The sequence below is a fragment of the Mirounga leonina genome, unplaced genomic scaffold (genome assembly GCF_011800145.1).
Source record: "Mirounga leonina isolate KUSES-001 unplaced genomic scaffold, KU_Mleo_1.0 Mir_177, whole genome shotgun sequence".
NCBI lineage: Eukaryota > Metazoa > Chordata > Mammalia > Carnivora > Phocidae > Mirounga > Mirounga leonina.
In genome coordinates this window covers 4,592,198-4,616,493 of record NW_023270459.1, presented here as the reverse complement: position 1 = coordinate 4,616,493, position 24,296 = coordinate 4,592,198, and the positions used below count along the sequence as shown (strand labels likewise).

Below are 24,296 nucleotides of genomic sequence, written 5' to 3'. Positions count from 1 at the left end.
TGTGTGTGTGTGTGTGTAGGGTATCTGCAGGTGCAGGGGGCTCGCTGCCCTGCCCAGGTGTGCACCTGCATCACTATTGTGTGAGCCTGTTCCTTCTGGTTGGGTCTAGATCTGTCACATTTCAGACCGGCATTTGCATGTGTCTGACTGCATTCGCCCGTGTCCGTGGGAAGAGGGCGGCCAAGGCCAGGGAAGGCAGCCACTTGAAACCCTGGCTTCGACCCTGACGCGACCCACAGAGCAGCCGGGTGCCAGGGACTCACGAGCTCCCAACCCTGGGCTCCTTCCTGGCCCGGCTCCAGGCCCAGCCAGGAGCGCCCGACTCTTCTTTCATCCCACCTACCCCGAGAAGCCCCCCAGGCTGAGGCACCCTCACCCTGAGGGAACAGGGCTCTTTTGTCCCGGGCCCTGGCCTCTGTTGAGGGTGGGGACACCAGGGGCTGTCTGTGGGGTGGGAGAGGGCGGCAGGAATTCCCGCGGCATGCTGGGAATGCTGATGCTGTGAAACCCAGTCATTGATGGGCTGGGTCCCTGCCCGCCACCCCCAGGCCTCCGCCGTGGGACATCTGCTCCCTCACCCCACTCACCACACAGCCCGCCTCCCCCCCACCCCAATGCTCCGCTGCTCCCCTTTCCTCCCCAAAGTTCTCCGCCATCACGGCTCGGGGCGGGCAGGCTGTGACTGCAGCTTCCAGGCTGTGTGGGAAGGTCCCAAGCATCCCCGGGCAGCGGAGACCACGTGGGCAGCCCTACAGCGGGCCGCCACTCAGAGCGGACACGGAGAGAGGGCGGCCGGCGCGGCACCTGTCTGGCTCTCATTCCAGGTTGGCTGGCTGACAGCTTCAAGTGAGACCCGAAGGCATTCCCAACTCAGGGAGACTGAGGTGAGGGGCAGGGTTCCAACTGCTCTTTCCCCCTGGCTTCCCCTGCTTCTTGTGGCCGGTCCAGCCCTGGCTCTGTCCTTACTTTCTGGAAACGCCCAGGGGCACGATGGCGATGAAGATAGTTATCAGCATTTCACTACAACGTAGAGACAGGGCAGTCTGGTGGTTAAGTCTGCAGACGCGGAGCTAGGCAGACTGGCCACCAGCTGTGTGCCCTTGGGCAAATTACTTAATCTCTCTGGACCGCAGCTATAACATGCGGGTTCTAACTGCCCCTACCTCAAAGAGACCAAATGAATTAATACAGCGGAGTCAAGCACTGGGGCCTGATGCATGGTCAATGCGTTAGAAATGTTTGTAATTCCAAATAATGATACTGGCAGCAGCCAACCTCTGAACAGGCCCCCTCCTGAAGCCTTACCAGAGGCACCCTTCACCTCTTCCCCCGGCCTTTAGTGCTCTCCTCTCCCCTCTCCAGCTGTCGCTCACTTGCTGGACAAAATGATGTTCCTCACGACACTGCCGCTGTTTTGGATTATGATTTCAGGTAAGGGCTAGGGGTGCGGGGGATCCTGGGGCCTTGGCCCCTGAGTGGGCTGGGGCTGTTTCTGTGGGTCCCTGCAGCCCCCAGGGGCATGGTGGAAGGTGATGGGAGTGTGGGGGGGGCGTGGTGATCGGGGAAGGACATGTCCCTCCCCCTCAGTGGTCCTGCTTGCCCACAGCCTCTCGAGGGGGTCACTGGGGTGCCTGGATGCCCTCCTCCATCTCTGCCTTCGAGGGCACGTGCGTCTCCATCCCCTGCCGCTTCGACTTCCCCGATGAGCTGCGGCCAGCCGTGGTGCATGGCGTCTGGTACTTCAACAGCCCCTACCCGAAAAACTATCCCCCGGTGGTCTTCAAGTCTCGAACCCAAGTCGTGCATGAGAGCTTTCAGGGCCGCAGCCGCCTCCTGGGGGACCTGGGCCTGCGTAACTGCACCCTCCTGCTCAGCAGCCTCAGCCCCGAGCTGGGCGGCAAGTACTACTTCCGCGGGGACCTAGGGGGCTACAACCAGTACACCTTCTCAGAGCACAGTGTCCTGGATATCATCAGTGAGTCCCCAGAGGGTGTGCGCATGCAGTGGGCGGGGGGTTTGGGGGGGGCGCCAAGTCCTCCCCAGAGCCTTTCCAGGGAGGTCTGGGATGGCCGGGCCAGGGATTTCTCAGTCTGGCTGGGGGGTGCAAACTCCCATGCCCTCACGGACCAGGTAGATGACAGAAATAGGCAAAGCAGGGCCCCAAACAAGAGGAAAAATGAGGGCTCTTCCTCTTCTAGAAATAACTGGAAGGAAAGCAGTGGGGCCCAGGGGTTAGGGGTAAGGCCTCAGGATCCCTGAGTTAGCTGGGTGCCTGTGGGCATGTTACTTAATGTCTCTGGGCCTTGTTTTCCTCTTCTGTAAGATGGGAATAAGAATAGCACTTACAGTTCAATGAGTGAATCCTTGTGGAGTGTGCAGAGCAATGCCTGGTTCTGGGTAACCAGTGCTGGGGGAGAATGTGGAGATACTGCTCTCAAGACAGTCTGAATTTTTAAGAGAAACCAGAACTGTGTGTTTTTCTGTGTAATCTCCTAATTCCTAAACATTGGCTGCTGATTCAGATTTTTAAAAACAAATCCTAAGTTTAGGCCGAATAACATGCAGTTCTGGGCCAGATTTGGCAGAGTGGGGCATGCCGCCTAATTCCTGAGAGGCCCTATAGCACGGAGTCCCTAGATTCGGGTTCCCCATCAGCACAGAGTCCAAATGAGCCAGGTTACAGCCCCGATGCAGAAACAGACCCCAATGGTACAGCTAGACATGTATCTCCAGGACATAACACACACAAACAGACACACACACACACACACACACAAGTGGAAAATAAACCAAAGCAGACAGGGGAAAGAAGTTTCTTCAGGGTTACAGTGCAGTATCCAGAGCACAGATGATGAAACCAGAGTGACAGAGTTTGAAGCTCAGTTTTACTCCACACTAGCTGTGGCCTCAGTTTCATCATCTAAAACATGAGCAAAATAACATTACCCACCTTCTGGCATGGCTGGAAGGACTGGCAAGGGAAACACTGTAAAGTACTCAGCCCATTATATTGTTATTTTCATTATTACCCATCTGAGGTCGGATGGTGGAGGGCCTCTGGGTGAAGGATAACCAGGAGGAGAGAAGATTGTAGGGAATTCTGTATGCAAGGATGGGGAGGGGACCAGGAGCCAAGAATGCTTCCTCAACCCTCCTGTTCCCCCCTCTCATCTAGACACCCCCAACATCGTGGTCCCCCCGGAGGTGGTGGTAGGCTCGGAAGTGGAGGTGAGCTGCATGGTGCCTGACAACTGCCCAGAGCTGCGCCCGGAGCTCAGCTGGCTGGGCCACGAAGGGCTGGGGGAGCCCGCGGTGCTGGGTCGGCTGCGCGAGGACGAGGGCACCTGGGTGCAGGTGTCACTGCTACACTTCGTGCCCACTAGGGAGGCCAACGGCCACCGGCTGGGCTGCCAGGCCTCCTTCCCCAACACCACCCTGCAGTTCGAGGGCTATGCCAGCCTGGACGTCAAGTGTGAGCCTGGGGGCGGGGCGAGGCGGGGGCGGGGGCGGGGTCAGGGCCAGGGGCGGGGTCTGCGGTCCCAGCCCGCTGACCCCCACCCCGTCCTTGTGTCGCGGGCCTCAGACCCCCCTGTGATCGTGGAGATGAATGCCTCGGTGGAAGCCATCGAGGGCTCGCACGTCAGCCTGCTCTGCGGGGCGGACAGCAACCCCCTGCCCCTGCTGACCTGGATGCGGGACGGCACGGTGCTCCGGGAGGCCGTGGCTGAGAGCCTGTTCTTGGATCTGGAAGAGGTGACCCCCGCGGAGGACGGCGTCTACGCCTGCCTGGCAGAGAACGCCTACGGCCAGGACAACCGCACCGTGGGGCTCAGCGTCATGTGTGAGTGGCGCCCGCGCCCCGCACCGGCCCCAGGCGGACAGAGGAGGGGAGACAGGCGGCGGAGCCAGGGGGCTGGTGGAGCTGGGCGGGGGGCGGGGGCGGGCCCCCCAGGCCACAAACAAGGTGGAGGCCAAGGTGGAGCGGAGGGCTGCGGGTCAAGGCGTTCCTTCCTGCGTCCCACAAGTATCTGATGAACACCTACTGCGCACCACTCTCATCCCCCAGACGAGGTGTGAAGACAGATGGGTCCCTGACCCCCAGGGGAGCCAGTGAAACTCCGTTTCCTTCAGACCAGCCTTCGCTGGTCTAGGAGTAGATCTGGGCCCTGGAAATCCGCATTTCCCAATGAGCCCCAGTGCAGCTGTAGGGATAGGGACGAAGGGACCCCAGACCTCACCCAGACCCTTGCACACTGTGTACATTCTGGAGTCCCCCGGGGAGGGCGGGGAACGACGGGCTGGTCAGATAAGGTTCTTTGTTAGGAACCAAGGAGAGGTCATTCATTCATTCACAAATATTTATTGAGGCAAAATGCCCAGGGCTGTGGATAATAATAATGAGAGCTGCGGCCAACATTTACTCAGCAGTTTCTGAGAGCTTTCCACAAATACGCTTACCCCGGACATCCCCACGGCTGGCCCCGACCCACCTCTTCTCTTCTCAGGGAAGCCTTCCCTCACCATCCTAGTTAAAACTCCAAATACCCTGATTTCCCATACCACGTTTCCTTTTCTACAAAGCCCTTATCCCCATCTTGCCAACTACATTTATTTACTAACACAGTGTCCACTCAGGTGGTTGGGAATCTTCATCTTATTTTGTTCAGGCTAAAACAGCGCCTGTCCCATAGGTTCTCAGTGGCTCCTGTGTGGTTGGGACTATTATTAAGTTCATTTTCCAGATAAGAGAAATGAGGTCCTGAGGGGTTAGGACATGGGTCCACACCCAGCTAGCTGGTAAGGGGTAGAGCTGGGATTTGAGCACAAGCGCTCTGACCGCAGAGCCCCTGTTCTTGTAAACAGGATAGCCAGACAGGGGTTACCTGAACCATCCTGAGCCAGTGTGCTGAGATTGGGGTATATGGGGTCACATTGGGGGTGGGAGTTGGCTGGCAGAAGAGGCACCCTTGGCTTCTGACCATTGGCGCCCCCTGTCCTGCCCCCCCCCCAGATGCACCCCGGAAGCCGATGGTGAACGGGACGATGGTGGCCGTGGAGGGGGAGACGGTCTCCATCTTGTGCTCCACACAGAGCAACCCGGATCCTATTCTCACCATCTTCAAGGAGAAGCAGATTCTGGCCACGGTCATCTACGAGAGCGAGCTGCAGCTTGAGCTGCCTGCCGTCACTCCGGAGGATGACGGAGAGTACTGGTGTGTGGCTGAGAACCAGTATGGCCAGAGGGCCACCACCTTCAACCTATCCGTGGAATGTGAGTACCCCCCTCCACTCCCCCCCCTCCCATTGTCCTGCTGAGAGCCAGCTGGACTTGATCTCTTTCCACATTCCCTGTCTCAGTGGATGGTTCAGTGGGCGCACCTGGGTTACTGGGAAGCATCCATGCATCCCAACCAAGGGTCAGCTTTGCACCAGTAGATGAGAATAAGCAAGGGAGGGAAGCTGAATCCACAGCAAGAAATTGGAAGTCCCACCTGAGAGTACTGTGTTCCCATATCCTGGGGTATGCTTTTGACCAAGGAGATTTCTGGATCCTGTGGCCTCTGACCCCTTTGCATTCACCAATAACCACAACATCTAACCCTTGAGTTGCATTGCTATGTACCAGGCATTGCTGGAAGCTTTGTACGGGGATCCACTCAATTGATCCACATGACATTCCCAGGAGAGAGGTTCTATTACTGTCTCCAGTTTCCCGAGAAGCAAACTGAGGCCCAGAGAGGTTATGCCATTTACCCAAGGTCACACAGCTAGAGAACGGTTCAAATCCAGACAGTCTGGCTCCACTGTTCTGTACTGCCATGGTTGACCTCATCCTATGTTACTACATCAGAATACATTGATCAAGCAGTTGTTATGTGCCAAGGGCAGGGTGACTCTGGGGGACGTGGGGGAGAGGACCAAGAGGACACCAAGCTTATTAACAGATGCAGTATAGCCAGATCAACAGGATGGATGCACATAGAAAGCCTGGAGGTCTTGGAAATGAAGCTCAACCTTCCACTGGCAATCAGCACCTGTCCCGACCTCCCCACTGGATGATACCAACACCCCCACCCCCATCTCGACCCCAGCCCGTGCACGGGGCTGTAGCTCCCAGCTTGCGGTTTCCATTCCCTCTCCTGCAGCAACTCCCTCTGGAATGTCACCTCCGTGTTGCCATCTCCTCTGCCTCCTCTTCAGCTCCTGCCCGGCCTCTGGCACTAGTCTCCATACTTTACCACTCCCCGCCTCCATTAATCCACCTACAGTGGTCCCCAGACGGTATTGAGCACCATGCCTACTCAGTACTTTGGATGTGGTAATAATCACTACGTGGTAGATACAGACTATTTCTGGAGTGCCACCTTGCAAGGCAAAGGGGTGGCCACGCACTGCTGTGCTAACCTTTCGCTTTGGGGCACATTCCCTCCCAGCCTCTGCTTGCTCGCAGTACCCACGGTGATCATGAGTTGTGGGGTGTTCTGCTTTCTCCATCCTCGCCCTCCTGGGCCCAGCTTCCTCCTTCTGCTACACCCCTTTTCCCTGTCACACCCCCAGCCAGTGGCCTTTTAAGTCGGAGGGTTAGAGAGTCCCCTGAGAATTGGATGGAGGCCCCCGAGCACGAACACCGCAGCGTCTCACGTCCATGGGCAGTCACAGGCTCTCCTGTGCAGCAAACGGTCGTTCATGGTCTGCTCTGGGCAGGACCCCGAGCTCTGCAGGTGTTCTTCTGTGGAGCCCGTGTGGTCATCCTGTGAGGCAGATATGCATTATCATCCTCCCGGCCTCAGGCTGCTGGGCACGGCATCCCTCAGGCTCCTCTCTGTCCCTGAAATCTGTGTCCCCTCGCCGACAATGGCAGGTGCCCCTAGTGTGGGGCTTCCTTCTTACTCGCTGAACCATCGCTGAACCAGGACCCAGCTTGGTGAGGGACATGCAGCAAGGTACTCACCTCTACTGAGTGCTCGTGCGCAGGGGACTAGTCTGAGCCCTTGGCCCATCCTGACCTATTTTGGTCTCGCCCCAACATGATTGTGAGGGACTGTTCTTCACCCCAGTTTAAGAGAAGGAAACTGAAGTGTGAGCTGGTGTCCAGCACCAGACAGAGCTGAACTGCCCCAGGTCAGAATCCCCACTCTGTCTTCCATCTTGTTGCATGATCCCAGACAAGTGACTTCACTTTTGCTGAGCCTCTCCACCGACAAATGGGTATATGATAACCGTAGCTTACCCCAGAGAAGGTTGTGAAGAGTCTGGACGTTATGCTGAGCGCCCAACAGCACCTGAGCCATCCTCTGTGCTCCGTAAATAATTTCCCACTAATCTCTCCCTTGGACTCCAGGCTCGGTGCCCATCCTAAGTGCCTGCGGTCAAGGCTTTGCTCACGTGCTCCCCCTGCTGGAATGGTTTCATTTTTCTCATCCTGAATCCTTGGGAGGAATGTTAAGCCTTTATATCACACTTGTGAGCCTGGCTTCAGAGTTCCCATAGGCCCTTGCGAAAAAGGACCAATACTCCTGTTTGCACAGATGAAAACTCCACCTTGGAGGCCTAGGGAAGTCTAATGGCCTGATCGGGGCCAGTAAATGGCAGAGCTGGGCTTCAAGCCAAAGCTGTCCCACCCCAAACTCCCCATTCTTTGTGGGACTGGGGGTCTGTAAAGGGTCAGTTCCCCAGGTCTCCCAGGCCACCTGCGAAGCTGCGGAGATACTAAGCACATGCAGGCAGGGTGGCGGCAAGGGATAGAGGGCGGACACTCTCACCAGAGCAGTAGGGGTGCAGTCTTGAATGAAAGGGTTTCTAAAAAAATGTTAATAGCTGTTGGTTCAGGCTTGTCATTATTCACTTACTCTGTGGGGTGTTAATTCACTAACACTACAACAAGCATAGTGCATGTTTGCCTGAACAGATTTCGGGCTATATATTTTTAATTTACTAAATTTAGACGCAAGTACAAATTGAGGTTCCAGTTGGAACCATCTCGAGGTCGAATCCGGCCACATGACTCCCTGGCCCGTCACTGTTACCTGCATTTTTTTTTTTTTTTTGCCAGAAATTGAAAGTAAGTGGGGGTAGATGGCCCAAGGGTCCTTTGGCCGTGTGTAAGTAGGGTTCTGGTCAGAACTGAGAACCAGGGCTCAGTCTAGAGAGAGCAGACTCTGGTGCTGGATTCTTCAGGAGGGAAAGAGAATATACTTTTAAAAACAACATTCGATGTTCTATTATATCATATTTTAGAAAATGAAAGAAACAAACAAACAAACAAAACCCCACAAAAACCAGGCCAGTACCATTTTTGTAATATAAATGGCAGCAAAGGAAAGCTCAACACAATGATCTTGGGTGGAGGGCGGGGGTTGGTGCCAGTGGCAGTGGAGGATCCCATGAAGGGGGGACAGTCAGGGTGCAAGGGGGCTCAAAGGAGTCAGCAGGGGCATCTGCAGGTGGCCAGGGAGGGGAGCCGGCAGGACTCAATAGCCCATATCAGTCTTCACAGAGATCTGCTATGTGAAAGGCGCGTTCCAAGAGTGGGGACAGAGTGGAGGCAGAGCGAGAGCCTGCCTTGACGGAGGCAAGAGCCCAGCTGTATGGGTATCTCACCTGGGTAGGATAAATGCTGGGGAGCAAAACCCAAGTGAGAAAGGGAGCAAATGGTTGGTGAAGCGAGGTGCAATTTCTGTGAGTGGTCAGAGAAAGAGATGTCATCTGAGTAGAGCCAGAGATGTGCAAAGGGGGAAATGCAGCTCGTCTCTGAGACAGCTACCACCTGTTCCGTCAAGGAGTCCCCTAAGGCTCAGCCTCCAGTTGGCGCCAGTCCCCTGAGTCCTGGTCCTTCTTGCCCCTGCAGTTGCCCCCTTGATCCTCCTGGAGTCCCACTGCGCAGCAGCCCGGGACACAGTGCAGTGTCTGTGCGTGGTGAAATCCAACCCGGAGCCGTCCGTGGCCTTCGAGCTGCCCTCACGCAACGTGACCGTGAACGAGACGGAGCGGGAGTTCGTGTACTCGGAGCGCAGCGGCCTCCTGCTCACCAGCATCCTCACGCTGCGGGGCCAGGCCCAGGCCCCTCCCCGGGTCATCTGCACGGCCCACAACCTCTACGGCACCAAGAGCCTGGAGCTGCCCTTCCAGGGAGCCCGTGAGTGCTGTGATCGGGGGCTGGGAGCCATGGGGGTGGAGGGGGCTTCTCTTGAATCCAGGCTTCCCTCCCTGAGGCTGAGCATCAGCCACCAAGCACGGGTCAGGCGACGCAGGTGGATCAAGCAGTAAAGATGCCCTTTCCAGTTGGTAAGGAGAGGCTGCCCTGGGTTGCCTGCGCTTTAATGTTTGCCTGGACCTTCTGGCCACTAAGCCCTCCAGGCCAGTCAGGCAGTGCAAGGCCATGCCAGCTATGGAAATGTTTTCACCATTACCTCTGCCCCAGCCCATCTCCCAAGACCCCGGGGTGTCCTCACTACCACCAGCATTCCTGAGGGTGCCTGGGTCTTCTGTCCTCAGACCGCCTGATGTGGGCCAAGATCGGCCCCGTGGGAGCCGTGGTAGCCTTTGCCATCCTAATTGCCATCGTCTGCTACATTACCCAGACACGCAGAAAGTGAGTGGCCTGTCAGGGCTCATCTGGGGAGGCAGGGAGTCTCCCGGGGCTGGGGAGGCAGGGAGGTCAGTTAGAGGCAGCAGGTGGGCGAGGGAGGGCAGCCCTGCATGTGTGTGGGAGGGCGATTCTGCTCTGTGGATGTTTGGCTGCATGGAGGAGGCTCCTGCTAACATGTAAGGGTGGGCCAGTGCCCAGGCGCAGCACTTTCCCCTGTTGGCTACCTTGTCTCCACATTCTGTGGCCATAGCCTCCTGGCCTCTAGGAACCCTCCTGCACACGCTGTGGTGCAATGCGGGAAAGCCAGCTACCCCTGGCTCGTAGCCACAGGGTCGGTCACAGTCGGTTCCAGGGCCCGGGTGATTACACACATCGTCCCCGGCAACAAACACACTCCCCAGCCCCAAACCACACCCACCTACCATACCTTTGCTGTTTTTCCTCCTTGTGGCACAAACACATCAGCTGCCCTGAAAACAAATTCATCTTTCTGCTCCACATCCTGGTAGCAAGAGGGGCTGACAGAGCCAGAGCACATGGAAAGAACCCCAGGAAGCCAGGCTGGGTTCCCCAAAAGTGGCAGAGACTAGGGACTAGATGGAGGGATGGGCAGTGGGGGACAGGAAGAGGCTGGTCATTCTGAAGAGGCCATCTACCCTGTCTTAGAGAGATGGGTGGGAACAGCCCTGGGGTCTCTTGAGCCAAACTCTTAAGGTAGATGGGGTGCAGAAAGGGAGCGGAGAGGGAGGCCTGGGACTCCTGCTGGGGCTGACACGTCCTGCTCTGCAGAAAGAATGTGACAGAGAGCCCCAGCTTCTCGGCGGGGGACAACCCCCCGGTCCTGTTCAGCAGCGACTTCCGCATCTCTGGGGCGCCAGAGAAGTATGAGGTGAGGGCCAGAGGCCTGTGGTTCCAGACTAGCTGGAGAAACTGGGTGCCAAGGACATGGAGGGCCTGGGAGGGCCTGGGAGGCCAAGGGGCAGACGGGAGGCTGGTCCCTTCAGGAGGGAAAGGGAGGAGGTGCAGAGGGTGGCTGCACCTGGGCTGGGAGCAGTGCTCAGGCTGATCCTGCAAAGGGGGCTGAGGGACTCAGTGGAGGGCAGCCCCCATCCTCTCCACCTGGGTCTATGACTGCATTTCCTTCTCCAATAGTCCAGAGAGGTCTCTACCCTGGAATGAGCGCCCCAGGAGGTAGGTTCCAGGGGCCTCAATGTGCCCACCTCTGGGCCCTTGTCGGGCCTCGGGGTTGGCGTGCATGTGTGTGCGTTCTCGTCAGGCATCCAGGATGTTCCCTGGTTAGGTCTGACTCTGCCCAGCCCTCCTGGCCTTGTCTATTCTGTCCTGTTACTGCTCCCTTCTATCTGTGGCCACTGTCCTGTGTCTGTGTCCAAAGGCCCCCTGTAGGGGTGGGGGCGGGGTGGAACACAGGACAGGGAAGCCAAAGTCACCCCTGAAGGATCTCCCAGATTGAGGAGGGGAGCGACCCCAGACCCAAACATAGGGGAAGGCCGTCCAGAGCCAGGCACTGACACACATTTGGAAAGGCGGGATCCCGACCAGGTGGCCTTAATCGGCGAAGATGCTATGGGTTGAATCATGTGCCCCCCCAAATTCCTATGTTGAAGAGGGCTTCCTGGATTTGTAGATGACTCTCAGGCTTAGCAAAGAAGAGGCTGTTGTGCATGGAGCACCAGCAAGGACAAAGGCCCCAGGCTGCGCCAGCGTGCCTTGAGAAAGGAGGTCTACACGGACAGGGCTTTGGGACTCAACTCTGGAGCTGTGTGGGTGCAAGTAACTGCAGCCTTTGCCCCTGAAAAAGGTGGCACGAGACCCTTCTAATGGGCTGGTTCTGTTCATAGAGTGAGAGGCGACTGGGATCTGAGAGGAGGCTGCTGGGCCTTCGGGGGGAACCCCCAGAGCTGGACCTGAGCTATTCTCACTCGGACCTGGGAAAACGACCCACCAAGGACAGCTACACCCTGACAGAGGAGCTGGCCGAGTATGCTGAAATCCGTGTCAAGTGAGGGAGCTGGGGGCAGCCTGTGTGGCCACCCCTCCCTCAGGACCCTCACTGGCCCCTACTGGCTATGGGCTCTCTTGCTCCTCAGAGTGGTGGGGCTAGGGCAGGAAAGGGAGGGGGCAGGTGACAGTGAGGTCCTGGGGGCCTGGCCTCCCCTCCTTCCCAGCTGCCCCCGGCCCTACCAGCACCCACCCTGCACTGTGGCTCCTCTCTAACCTCCTTTAACCTCATCTGTCTGGAGGGGAGCTCCGTCTGTCCATCCATGTTATTTATTGCTACCCCCTGCCTGGTCTCCACACCCAGCCCCAGGACCTGTACAGAGGGACTGAAATAAAGGCCATGAAGCCATGCACCTGTCTAGATCCTGATGATTTCTGATCCATCCTAGGGGAGCCTGCCACCCCTCTCCTTGCCCTCTGCAAGGTCCTGTGTGGGGACAAGGGCCCAAGAATTCTAGCCCTGAGCCCAAGGCCACCGCCCTGAAGCTGCCCCCACTCTGAGCTGGCAGCTGTGGGCTGGGTCTGGCCCCTTCACTCACTCACATCCCCTCCTGTCCCCTGCAGGTCGGGGTGTTTCGTGGGCCTGTGTTGGTTTGACTGCGATCTCTCACATTCATGCCATACTCCGCAGCTCCAGCCTTTCCAGCTTTACTTTTTTGGTTCAAGAAACATTAAGTAGGCACCAGCTGTGTATGGAGCCCCTTCAGGAAGCTCAGGCTATCCTGGGAAGGGACGGGACAATGCTGTGAAGATTAACACTGGGGCTCAGAGAAGCTAGGTCATTTTCCTAGGATGCCAGAGCTAGGAAACAGAGTGGCCAGGCCCTGGACTCAGTTCTTTTTTTCCATAACCCCTGTTGGCAATTTGAAGAGGGCCAGACTCTCCGGTACAAATGGTATTAATAACTAAGAGTTGCTGAGCACTTGCTATGTGCCCCATGGTTCTACCTGATCTACATTAATTAATCTCCACTTACCTTCCCTAACTAGTATGACAATGGCTCTCAAAGTGGGGTCCCGCACCAGCAGCATCTGCATCACCTGGGAACTTGTTAGAAAGGCACATTCTCGGGGCGCCCGGGTGACTCAGATGGTTAAGCATCTGCCTTTGGCTCAGGTCATGATCTCGGGGTCCTGGAATCAAGCCCCATACCAGGCTCCCTGCTCAGTGGGGAGTCTGCTTCTCCCTCTTCCTCTACCCTCCACCTCGCTCGTGTGTGCTCTTTCTCAAATAAATAAAATCTTAAAAAAGAAAAGAAAGGAAAAGGAAAGAAAGGGAAAAGAAAAAAGATTCTCAAGTCCCCACGCCAGACTGCAGGAACCAGAAACGCTGGGGTGGGGCCCCTCCAGGTGATTCTGATGCATTGACATTTGCAAACCCAGAGAAGCTGAGGCACAGAGGTTAAATCACTTCCTTGAGGTCCCCCAGCTGGTAACTGCACAGCCCCAACTTAAGCCCAGAGCCCACAGATCTCACCACTGTGCGCTCCGCCATCTTGGTGAGAAGCATCGGGAGCTCATGGGCCCGAGGGTGCTGAGGGAACCCTAAGAGTAGAGCTGCCGTGTGGTTACAGCTCCTGAACAGAGTTGGTTTTTGAAGAAGGCAGAGGATACTACAGAGGCCACAGTCAAGACTGAGAGGCAGGACTAACCAAACCATGTTGGGAGGGAAGGCGATGAGGCCGCCTCGGCTGGACTGGGAAGTCCCTTGCAGGAGCAAGGCAGAGCTGAGGCTGGTAGTGGGGCTAGGAGCGGCGGGGAGGGGACAGACCCCGAGGCCTGCCCGAGCCCTTTCCTCGCGGGGCTCTCTCAGTCTTGTAGAGAGGAGGACATTGAATCAATGGCTTCATGCATAATGCCCAACTGCAACCTGTGATACCTGCTCCCAAGACCAGTGCAAGGGGGGCTTCTAGAGCGCAGAATGGAGGTGTGTCTTGGGGTCTCAGGGGTCAGGGGAGGCATCCCACTGACAGGAAAGTCCCACGGGGACAGCGTGTATGAGGGCCCCAAGTGGGAACATATTTGGCAAAATTCCAGGAGCTGAAAACAAGGCCGGAGAGTGGTCGGGGATGGGGCAGAGACTAGTAGGGGCTTCACAGCAGCTCCGGGAGCCATCTCCACTGGATCCCTGGCACACGCACAGGGACCCCGCCCTGACACACCTGTCCTCTGACAACAGACCCTGGCTCCAGCACGTCTGGCCTGGGAGGAATGCCCCTAAGGACTTTGCCCTGAGGAGCACAGCAGTGTCAATAATGAGGGACTGAAGTAACCCTGTGCTGCCCAAAGCACTACCCGAGCACCATGCTGATGAGCCAGCTGATCCCAGGAGGAAGGGACAGCAACTTTTATGCTAATACGTATGTTTCATTTAGCACGTATCAGAGAAAAAGGACACCAGCATACCAAACTGGTGATTTTTTTTTTTTTAAATAAAAGCTTAGGAGGAGGCTAAGCTTAAAAAAAAAAAATCTATCAAGTGAATTAATTTAAAGAGATGTATGAAATAAAGGTTCACAGACAGGACAGAAGTCCTGAAAGTCATAGGCAAAACTCTGAAGTTCAGGAAAAATGAAGTGATCTAATGCAAAGACCCATCTCATAGGAGGGACTAGCATTCAGTTGATGACACACAAGGAGGACCAAAATTCAGGATGTCACACTCCACCCCTCTCCTGGGAGAGAATTCATCTGTTCCATCAACACACATTTACTGAGCACCTCCTACGTGCCAGTTCTATGCTGGGCTCTAGGGATACCGCAGTGACCAAGAAAAAACACTCTGACCTCACAGAGCTGACATCCTGTGGAACGGACCGATGATAATCAGATAAACAAGTGTTGGTCAGATAGTGAGCGTGCTAAGAAGGAAATTAAGCAGGATAGGACAGAACGTGCTGGGCCAGAATGTGCTGTTTTAGAAAGAGTAGAGAGCATTTGAGTAGAGAGCAGAAGGAAGCAAGGGAGGGAATTCTGTCCATTTCTGAGAAATGTAGATGCAGGGAAAAGCCAAGATCAGGTGCAAAGGCCCATGGTGGGAATGCACTTGTTATGCTCAGGAACAAGAAAGAAACCAGCATGCCTGGACAGGGCTGGTGAACCAGAGCAGTTGCCCAAGGGCGCCTGATCACAGAAGGCCTTATAGGCCATGGTTAGGGCTCAGGCTTTTACTCAGAGTGAACTGGGTTGTCGTTGGAGGATGAGACACAGAGGAATGTTTCAGAGGGGCTGAGGTTTCTAAGACCCCGCTGACACCTGTGGGGACAATGAGCACAGCTGCTCAGCAGATGCAGGCAAAGGGCTCAGGAGACCAAGAGAGAGGAAGTGGAGATGACGAGAGTGGACAGGTCAGGACCTCTTTCATAAGAGGAATTGATGGAGCTTGCTAAAGCAGGAGGGGAGGGAAAGAGAGGAATCCAAGATAGCCACTTCCTCAGCTGTTGAAGATGGTGGAAGGAACAAGTTTATGAAGAACACGAGTGTGCTCTACTCGGGCCCCGTCAACAGGAACAGGCTGCTGGCACCCCTCCCTTGGGAAATGACAAGCTGAGGAAGAGTCAGAACCCATGGCATGGTGGCTCAGAGAGACAGGGACAGATGCAGGAGATGACGTCTGGCTGGGCTCGCGTAGAGCAGAGCAGGTCTTGTGTTGCCAGGGACAGCCCACCCTATGTAGGAAGGAGGATGCCCAGGCACCAGGCCAGGGTCATGACAACATGGATCTCCTTTCCCTCTTCTCCTGCCAACCTCCCAGGTCCCCTCTGGCTGAGACAAGCCATCCCTGGTGGCACCCAATCCTGTTCTGAGGACAGTGCCTGCAGTAGGCAGCTCTGATATCCTCATCGATGAAAGGGCTCTAGGCCAGGGCGGGCTACTCCCAAGCCTCCTCCCCTGGGCCAGGATTGGGGACGCATAACACCGCTCAGGAGTAGCCAAGCCTCTCTCTTCCCCACCCTCCTGGCTTCTAACTCCAGCCTGCTCTCTGGACAGGAGGAGACAACCTCAGCCTCACGAGCCTCACGGGCCTCACGGGCCTCACGGGCTTCACGGGCCTCAAGGGCCTCACAGGCAGGGCAGCAGCCAAACAGAAGACACTCCCCACCCCCATCCCAGAGTCTGGTCTGCCCAGAATATCTTCCCTGGATAATGGGAGGGAAACAATAGGGTCTCTCTGTCAAGCCCAGGCTAGAGCTGAGCAGCCAGAGGTGTGTGACTCAACGTCACCAAGGACTGTTGGTCAAGCAGAGCAAGTGACAGTGTCCATAATACTAACAGCTCATTGTGACAGAGCACTCATTCTATGACAGCCACTGTGCAAAGTGCTTGCTGCACTCATGATTTCTCATGCCACACTCACCAGGTCAGTCCTGCCAATATCCGATCCCATCATCTCCCTTAGAAGGGAAACTGAAGGATGTCACCACTGACAATTGGCAGGGCTGGGATTTGAACCCAGTTCTGTTTATCACATGCTTGTCATAAGCTGTGCCCACAGCTGAGCGCATCACATGTGTAGCTGCACTAACCCTGTGAGGAAGGTGCTATTACTCTTCTCATTTTATAGTCCTGGGGAGGAGGCTCTGAGGGGTCACATGACTCACAGGGGGCACCTAGTTGCCTGGTTCCACTGCCTCCCCGGTTGGGGGGGTGGGATGTCACCCAAAATAGTGGTCACCACCACAGAAGAGGAGGCATACCACCCAATGTCAATTAGAGGAAGAATTGTCGATTATAGGCGCCAGTGGAAGAATCATCAACAGGGAGGAATCATCGATTGCAGAAAGTATTTAGAACACTTGGTCACCCAAAATGGAGACCATCTACCTCTTTGGAGGAAAAGATGGAAGGACGAGTAAAGGCACCAAAGTCACAGAGTCCTGCTTCCACCCTGGCCTCCTCCATAAGCCCTTGGCCTCCAGAAGTCAAAGCACGTCCATGAGCCTATTGCCCAGTTTCCTCTTGTTAGAAGACTGTAAGCAATGCCTGGAGTTATGCCAGCAGAGGCCTCAGGCACTCCTAGGTGATGATCAGGGATTTAAGTCCCCAGTGGGTCTCTTGTCAGAGACCTTTGGGACCCTGTCCCCCAGCTAGAGTCCCCACTGGGATTGCTGGGGATTTTAACTTTTGATTTTGAAATAGTTATAGAATCACAGGAAGCTGCAAAAATAGAACTTTTTATTTTGAAATAATTATAGATCCACAGGAAGTTGCACAGACAGAATAGAGTGTCTAGTGTGCCCATATCCTACGCAAAGATGGTACAGTATCAAAACCAGGAGTGTGGCATTAGTACAGTGTGTGTACAGTTCCAAGTCCTTTGATCACATGTCTAGATGTATGTGGCTATCACTACCAGCAAGATCCAAAATTAGTCCCTTACCACAAGGCTCTCCCTTATAGTCAAGCCCATTTCCCTTTGCCCCTGGCAACCAGCAATCTGTTTTCCATCTCTATCATTTTGTCATTTCAGGAATGTTACATAAAAGGAATCATATGTTACGTGACCATTTGAGCTTGACTTTTTTTTTCTTACTCAGTATAATGCCCTTCAGAATCATTATCAATATTGTGTCCTGTTCTTGCTACTCCATGGTATGGATGGATCACAATTTAACTGTTCACCTACTAAGGGACATGCTGGTTGCTGCCAGTTTTTGGCTATTACAAATAAAGCTGCTGTGAACAATTGTGTAAAGGTTTGTGTGTGGACGTAAGTTTTCATTTTGGGGGGATAAACGCCTAGGAATGCAATTGATGAGTCATATGGTAGGTGTATTTTTTTGTTTTGTTTTTTAAGAAACTCACAAACAATGTTCCCAAGTGGCTGTACCATTTTATGTTCTTACCAGCAACATATGAATGATCCAGTTTCACTGTATCTGTCACCGACATGTGGTATTGTCATTAGTTTTTATTTTGGCTGTTCTAATAGTTATGTAGTAATATCTTATCATGGTCTTGGTTTGCATTTCACTGATGGCCAGTGATGTTGAACATCTCTTTAGGTACTTACTAGCCATCCGTGTATCCCCTTCGGTGAAATGTCTCTTCATGACTTTTGCCCATTTTCTAATTGCCCATACAATCCACTTACTTAAAGTGTACACTTCAGTGGTTTTATGTTCACAGTGGTTTATATTCACAGAGTTGTGCAACCATCACCACAATCATTTTAAAATGTTTTATTTTAAATAAACTCCATGCCACACCTGGGGCTCAAACTCATGACCTGGAGATCAAGTTTCATGTTCTACTGACTGAGCGGGCCAGGCACTCTCAACCACAATCAATTTTAGAACATTTCATCACCCCCAAAGTAAACCCATGCCCATTAGCAGTCAGCTCCCATTTCCTCTCAGCACCCCCACCCAGCTCTAGGCAACCATTAAATCTACTTTGCATCTCTATAGATTTTCTTTTTCTAGACATTTCATATAAATGGAATCATACAATATGTGGTCTTTTGTGATCATCCTTTTTAACTTAATGTTTCTATGTTCAGCTGTGTGGTAGCATCTATCAGTACTTTATTTCTTTTTATTGCCAAATATTTTATTGTATGGATATACCGTATTTTCTTTATCCATTCATCACTTGAAGGACACCTTGGCTGTTCCTACTTTTTGGCTTTTATGACTAATGTTATTATGCAAATTTGTGTTCAAATTTCTGGGTGGTTATGTTTTTCCCTTAGGTATATACCTAGGAATGGAAGTGCAGAGTTATATGGTAATTCTACATTTAACCTTCTGAGGAACTGTTTTGAGATTGTTTTCCAAAGTGGGTGGAGAATTTTACGTTCCTACCAGCAATATATAAAAGATTCAGTTACTGGGCGCCTGGGTGGCTCAGTTGGTTAAGCGACTGCCTTCGGCTCAGGTCATGATCCTGGAGTCCCGGGATCAAGTCCCGCGTCGGGCTCCCTGCTCAGCGAGGAGCCTGCTTCTCCCTCTGACCCTCCCCCCTCTCATGTACTCTCATTCTCGCTCTCAAATAAATAAATAAATCTTAAAAAAAAAAAAAAGATTCAGTTACTGCACATCCTTTCCAGCATTTGATATTGCCACTGTTTTTAATTTTAGCTGTCTAACAATAATAGGTGTGGTGGTAGTATTACCTCTTTGTGATCTTAATTTGCATTTCTCTAAAGGCTAGTGATTGCTGAACATCTTTTTATTATTTTATTTATTTTTTATTATTAGTTTCAGGGGTAGAGTTCAGTGATTCATCAGTTGCATACAACAGCCAGTGTGAACATCTTTTTATATAATTATTTTCCATCCATAAATGTCATCTTCAGGGAAATGTCTCCTCATGTCTTTTTCCCATTGTGAAAATTAATGAAGAAAAACCTCACTAAAATGGAGCAGGGAGGCTAGAAGGGTAAGCTAAAAGGGGGAGCCATTTCACTCAATGTCAATTACAGGAAGAATGGTTAACTATAGACCCCAAAAGAATTCTCAACAGGTAAGTATCCTCAATTTACAGGCCTCAACGGGAAAAAAAGATGTACATTTCCTACAAGAAATCAACTACCCCTGCAACTCAGCCAATGAGAAACTGTTATCACCCTGACTTGTGTTTTTCTCCAACAGACTTGCATTCCAAACAACCTCTTTTAACTTCTTCCTTGTCCATAAAATAGCGTTCCTCTCCTTTGTTTGTTGGACTATGCCTTTTACCATAGCTTGTTTGTCCCACATTGCAATTCTTGTTCCTGAGCATGGATTTTTGCTGGTAAAATACCTTACCGGTTTATTTTTAGGCTTAACACCATCATCTAGTTTTATTTTTTTAATGTTGAGTTTTGAGAGTTCTTTATATATATGCATTCTAGATATGCAAATATTCTCTTCCAGTTTGTAGTTGGTCTTTTCATTGTCTTAACAAGGCCTTTCACAGAGCAAGACAAAACAAAACCCACGAATTTTTAATTTTGATGAATTTCAATTTATAGATTTTTAGGAGTTATGCTTTTGGTCTCATGTCTAAGAATGCTTCATCAGGCCCTATGTCCCAAAGATTTTCCCCCATGTTACCTTCTAAAAGTTTTATACTTTAATGTTTTGCATACAAATCTATGATCCCCACTTTGAGTGTGGGGATCATTTTTGTATGAAGTGTGAGGTTTGGGTTGAGGTTCATGTTTTGCTTGTGGATATAGCCAATTGCTCCAGCACCATTTGTTGAAAAGACTTATATTTCTTCCATTGGATTGCTTTTGCTTCTTTATAAAAAATTAGTTGGCCACATTTATTTGGGGTCATTTCTGGGTTCTTTAGTCCATTCAGTTGATCTATGTATTTATTCCCCCCACCAATAACAGACAGTTTTGATTACTGTATATTACTTTATAATAAGCTTTGAAATCAAGTAGAGTGACCACCCCTTTATTCTTCTTCAGAAATGTTCTATCTAGGGGCACTTGGGTGGCTCAGTCAGTTGAGTGACCGACCCTAGATTTCAGCTCAAGTCATGGGATCAAGCCCCCCCATCAGGCTCCATGCTCAGCAGGGAGTCTGCTTGAAGATTCTCTCCCTCTCCCTCTGCCTCTCCCCTTGCTTACGCACATGCTCTTTCTCTAAAATAAATAAACAAACAAACAAACAAACAAACAAATAAATAAATAAACTTAAAAAAAGAAATGTTCTATTCTAGTTCTCTGTCTTTCTATATAGACTTTAAAATAATCTTGTCTATAGCTACACAAACTTTTGCTGGGATCTTGAAAGTAGTTGCATGTAATTTGCTTGTCAACTTGGGGAGAATTGACATCTTTATTGTATTTAGTCTTCCAGTTCATGAATGTGGTATTTATTTAGGTCTTTTATTTTTTTAGCACTGTTTTGTCATTTTCTTGTATATGTTTTGTTATATTTATTACATCTAATTATTTTTTAAAAAGCCATTATAGGTGGAATTGTATTTTACATTTCAGTTTCCACATGTTCATTGTCAGTATAAAAAAAGTGACTAATATTTGTATTGATCCTGTATTCTGCAACCTTGCTGAACTTCCAGTACTACACTGAGTAGAGTGGTGACAGTGGGCATCCTTGCCTTGTTCCCAGTCTGAGAGGGGAAAGTATTCAGTCTTTCAGTATTGATATATTAGCTTCGGGTTTTTTTAGGTTAGTTATAGATTGTCAAGTTGAGGAATTTCCTCTCTATTCCTGGTTTTCAGAGAGTTTTTGTCACAAATGGGTGTTGAATTTTGTCAAATGTTTTTTTCTACAACAATTTATATGATCATCTGATTTTTATTCTTTATCCCATTAGTATGATTACATTGTTTGATTTGCAGATATTGAATCAGCCTTGCATCCCTGGAATAATAGCTACTTGGTCATAGTGTATAATTCTTTTTATATATTGCTGAATCCTATCTGCTAATATTTTGGTAAAATTTTGCCCCCATATTCATGAGGAATATTGGTCTGTAGTTTTCCTTTATACTGTTTTCTCTTTTTTGTTTGTTTGTTTTAGGGTAATCCTGGCTTCAAAGAATGAGTTGAGAAGTGTTCCCTCCACTATTTTCTGGAAGAGATTATGTTGCATTGGTGTTACTTCTTCAAACATTGGCTTGAATTCTCCAGTAAAGCCATATGTGCCTGGAGATTTTTTTCTCATTTTTTAAATTATCTCAGTAGTTATAGGGCTATTCAAATTACCTGACGGCTCCCTGCTCAGCCAGGAATCTGCTTGTTCCTCTCCCTGTGCCCTGCTTGTGCCCTTTCTCTCTCAATCTCTCTCTCAAATAAATAAATAAAATCTTTTAAAAACCCCAAATTACCTAATTGACATTTGGTGAGTTGTGGTAGTTTGTAGTTTTTGAGGAATTGATCCATTTAATCTAAATTTATGTGCAAGAGTTGTTCATAGTATTCCCTCACTACCTTTTTGATGTCTGCGGGACCTGTAGCAATACACCATTTCATTCTTGATGTTAGCAATTTGTCTTCTCTCTTTTGTCAGCCTTGCTAGAGGTTTGTCAGTTTTATTGGTCTTTTCATGAACTAGATATTTAATTATCTCTATTATTTCTCTGTTTTCAGTTTCATTGATTTCTGCCTTTGTATTTATTATTTCCTTCCTTATGCTTGTTTGGGTTTATTTTTCTCTTATTTTCTAGCTTCTAGAGATGGAAACTTATATTGCTCATTTGAGGCTTTTCTTCCTTTTTTTCAAAGATTTATTTATTTTAGAGAGGTAGAGAGAGTGCGAGCTGGAGGAGGGGCAAAGGGAGAGGGAGAGAGAGAATCTCAAGCAGACTCCCCGCTGAGTGTGGAGCTTGACGTGGGCTCGATACCATGACCCTGAGATCATGACCTGAGCTGAAATCAAGAGTCAGATGCTTAACCTACTGAGCCTACTTAACCAGGTGCCCCTAAAGCTTTTTTCTTTTAATGTAAGCATTCAATGCTATAAATTTCCGTCCTGTACTTAGCTGTGTCCCACAAAATTTGGTAAGTTCTATTTTCATTTTCTTTCAGTTCAATGTATTTTTTTTTACATTTCCCTTGAGATTTTTCTCTTTGACCCATAGATTATTTTACCACCTCCCAACCTCTGTCTCTGAACCAATCTGTTCTTTGTATCTATGAGTTCATTTTGTTTGTTTTTTAGATTCCACATAATAAGTGAGGTCAGACAGTGTTTTTCTGTTTGGCTTATTTCACTTAGCATAATGCCCTTAAGGTCCATCCATGTTGTCACAAATGGCAAGATTTCCTTCTTTCTTATGGCTGAATAATATTTCATTGTATATGCACACCACATTTTCCTTATCCATTCATCCATTGATGCACACTTAGGTTGCTTCTATGTCTTGGCTATTGTAAATAATGCTGCAGTGAACTTGGAGGTGCCATAGTTTTTGAATTAGTGTTTTCACTTTGTTTTGGTAAATACCCAGAAGTGAAATTCCTGACCGTATGTTAGTTCTATTTTTAATATTTTGAGGAACTGGCATGGTTTTTGAGTTAACTTCCTTCAGATAAACACCCAGAAGTGGAACTGCTCAGACATATGGTACTTCTATTTTTAATTTTTTGGAAGAAATCAAATTTGTTTTGATTAATGTTGGTATAGTATATCCTTTTACATTATTTTATTTTCAACTTACCTATCTGATTATATTTGAAGTTATTTTCTTATGGACAGCATATAGTTGGGTCATGTTTTTTATTCACTCTGTCAATCTGTTTTTTCATTTGTGTATTTACACTACTTACATTTAGTGTAATACTTACATGGTAAGGCTTAAACTTGTCATTTTGTTGTTTTTTCTTTGTTCTCTCTGTTTTTAATTTCTGGTTTTTTCCTCCCTTCCTGTGGGTCTCTTGAACTATTTTATTTTTATTTTTTAAGATTTTATATAATTAATAGAGAGAGCACAAGAGAGCAAACAGGGGGATCAGCAGGCAGAGAGGGAGAGGAAGAAGCAGGCTCCCCACTGAGCAGGGAGCCTGATGCGGGACTCAGTCCCAGAACTCTGGGATCATGACCTGAGCCAAAGGCAGACGCTCAACTGACTGAGCCACCCGGGTGTCCCTCTCTTGAACAATTTTAAAATTCCATTTTGACTTACCTATAGTGTTTTTGAGTATATCACTTTGTATAGCTTTTTTAGTGATTGATCTAAGTATTACATTATATAGAACTTACCAAAATCTACTGGCTTCAATATTTTACCAGTTCAAGTATAGAAACCTCACCTCCCTCCACATCCCTTTACCCTCTCCTATTTATAATTGTCTTAAATACTTCTTCTACATACACTAAGAACAGCATTACACAGTGTTATGGTTTTTACTGTGATTGCCAAGCATAATTTAGAAAACTCAAGAAGAGAAGGAAAGTCTGTTTTATTTACCACAGGTTTGCTCTTTCCATGTTCTTTCTTCCTTTTTGATGTTCCAAGATTTCTTCTTTTTTAAAAATCATTTTCTTTCTGTTTAGGGAATTCCCTTTAGCCATCCTTTTTGGGTCTCTGTTGGTTAAAAATTCCTTTAGCTTTCCTTCATCTGAGGATGTCTTGATTTCCTCTTCATTCCTGAAGGATATTTTCACTAGATATAAGTTTCCAGGTTGATAGTTCTTTTCTTTCAGTATCTGAGAAATGTTGTTTCAGTTCCTTAGTCCTCCATGGTTTTTGATATGAAATCTACTGTCATTTGAATGGGTTTTCTCCCTATAGGTAATGAGTCATTTCTCTGTGTTTGCTTTCAAGATTTTTTCTTTGTCTTTAGTTTTTAGAAGTTTGACTATTATGTGTCTTGCCATGGATTTCTTTGGGTTTATCTTGTTTGGGATTCACTTAGCTTCTTGAATCTGATGTATGGGTTTTGTTTGTTTGTTTTGTCAAATTAGGGACATTATTTCTTCAAATGTTTTCTAAGCCCCTGCCTCACCATCTTTCTCCTCTCCTTCTGAGACGCCAATGACTTTAATGTTAGATCTTTTGTCATACTAGCCACACATGCCCCTGAGGCTCTGTTCATTTATTTTTTCAGTTTATTTTCTCTCTGCTGTTCAAATTGGTTAAATTCTATTGTTCTATGTTTCATTTCACTGATCGTTATTTCTATAATCCCCATTCTACTGTTGAGCCCATTCATTAAGGTTTTTGTTACTGTATTTTTTTTAGTTCTAGAATTTCCTTTTGATTCTTCTTTATAGCTTCTTTC

General features: G+C 49.8%; 1 protein-coding gene across 4 annotated transcripts; it reads left to right on the top strand.

Annotated features, from left to right (window-relative positions):
* The first annotated feature begins 785 nt into the window (after positions 1-785).
* MAG (myelin associated glycoprotein) lies at positions 786-11,951 on the top strand. 4 transcript variants are annotated; one of them, XM_035023674.1, is made up of 10 exons: positions 786-1,431; positions 1,607-1,975; positions 3,176-3,472; positions 3,584-3,841; positions 5,012-5,272; positions 8,849-9,136; positions 9,496-9,592; positions 10,379-10,478; positions 10,742-10,780; positions 11,449-11,532. In XM_035023674.1, exons 1-9 carry the CDS (start codon positions 1,386-1,388, stop codon positions 10,766-10,768), a joined length of 1,743 nt encoding a protein of 580 aa, XP_034879565.1. In that variant the 5' UTR covers positions 786-1,385; the 3' UTR covers positions 10,769-10,780; positions 11,449-11,532. The 4 variants fall into 4 exon arrangements, with proteins under 4 accessions (XP_034879565.1, XP_034879563.1, XP_034879562.1 ...); XM_035023672.1 differs by lacking the exon at positions 10,742-10,780 and having other exon boundaries at positions 11,449-11,951; XM_035023671.1 differs by lacking the exon at positions 11,449-11,532 and having other exon boundaries at positions 786-884; positions 1,363-1,431; positions 10,379-11,033.
* Positions 11,952-24,296: the final 12,345 nt, after the last annotated feature.

Coding starts and splice junctions, on each gene's coding strand:
- MAG (XM_035023671.1), top strand. CDS start 1,386: ATGATGTTCCTCACGACACTGCCGCTGTTTTGGATTATGATTTCAG. Junction 1,432..1,606: donor GTTTTGGATTATGATTTCAG/GTAAGGGCTAGG, acceptor GCTTGCCCACAG/CCTCTCGAGGGGGTCACTGG. Junction 5,273..8,848: donor CTTCAACCTATCCGTGGAAT/GTGAGTACCCCC, acceptor TTGCCCCTGCAG/TTGCCCCCTTGATCCTCCTG.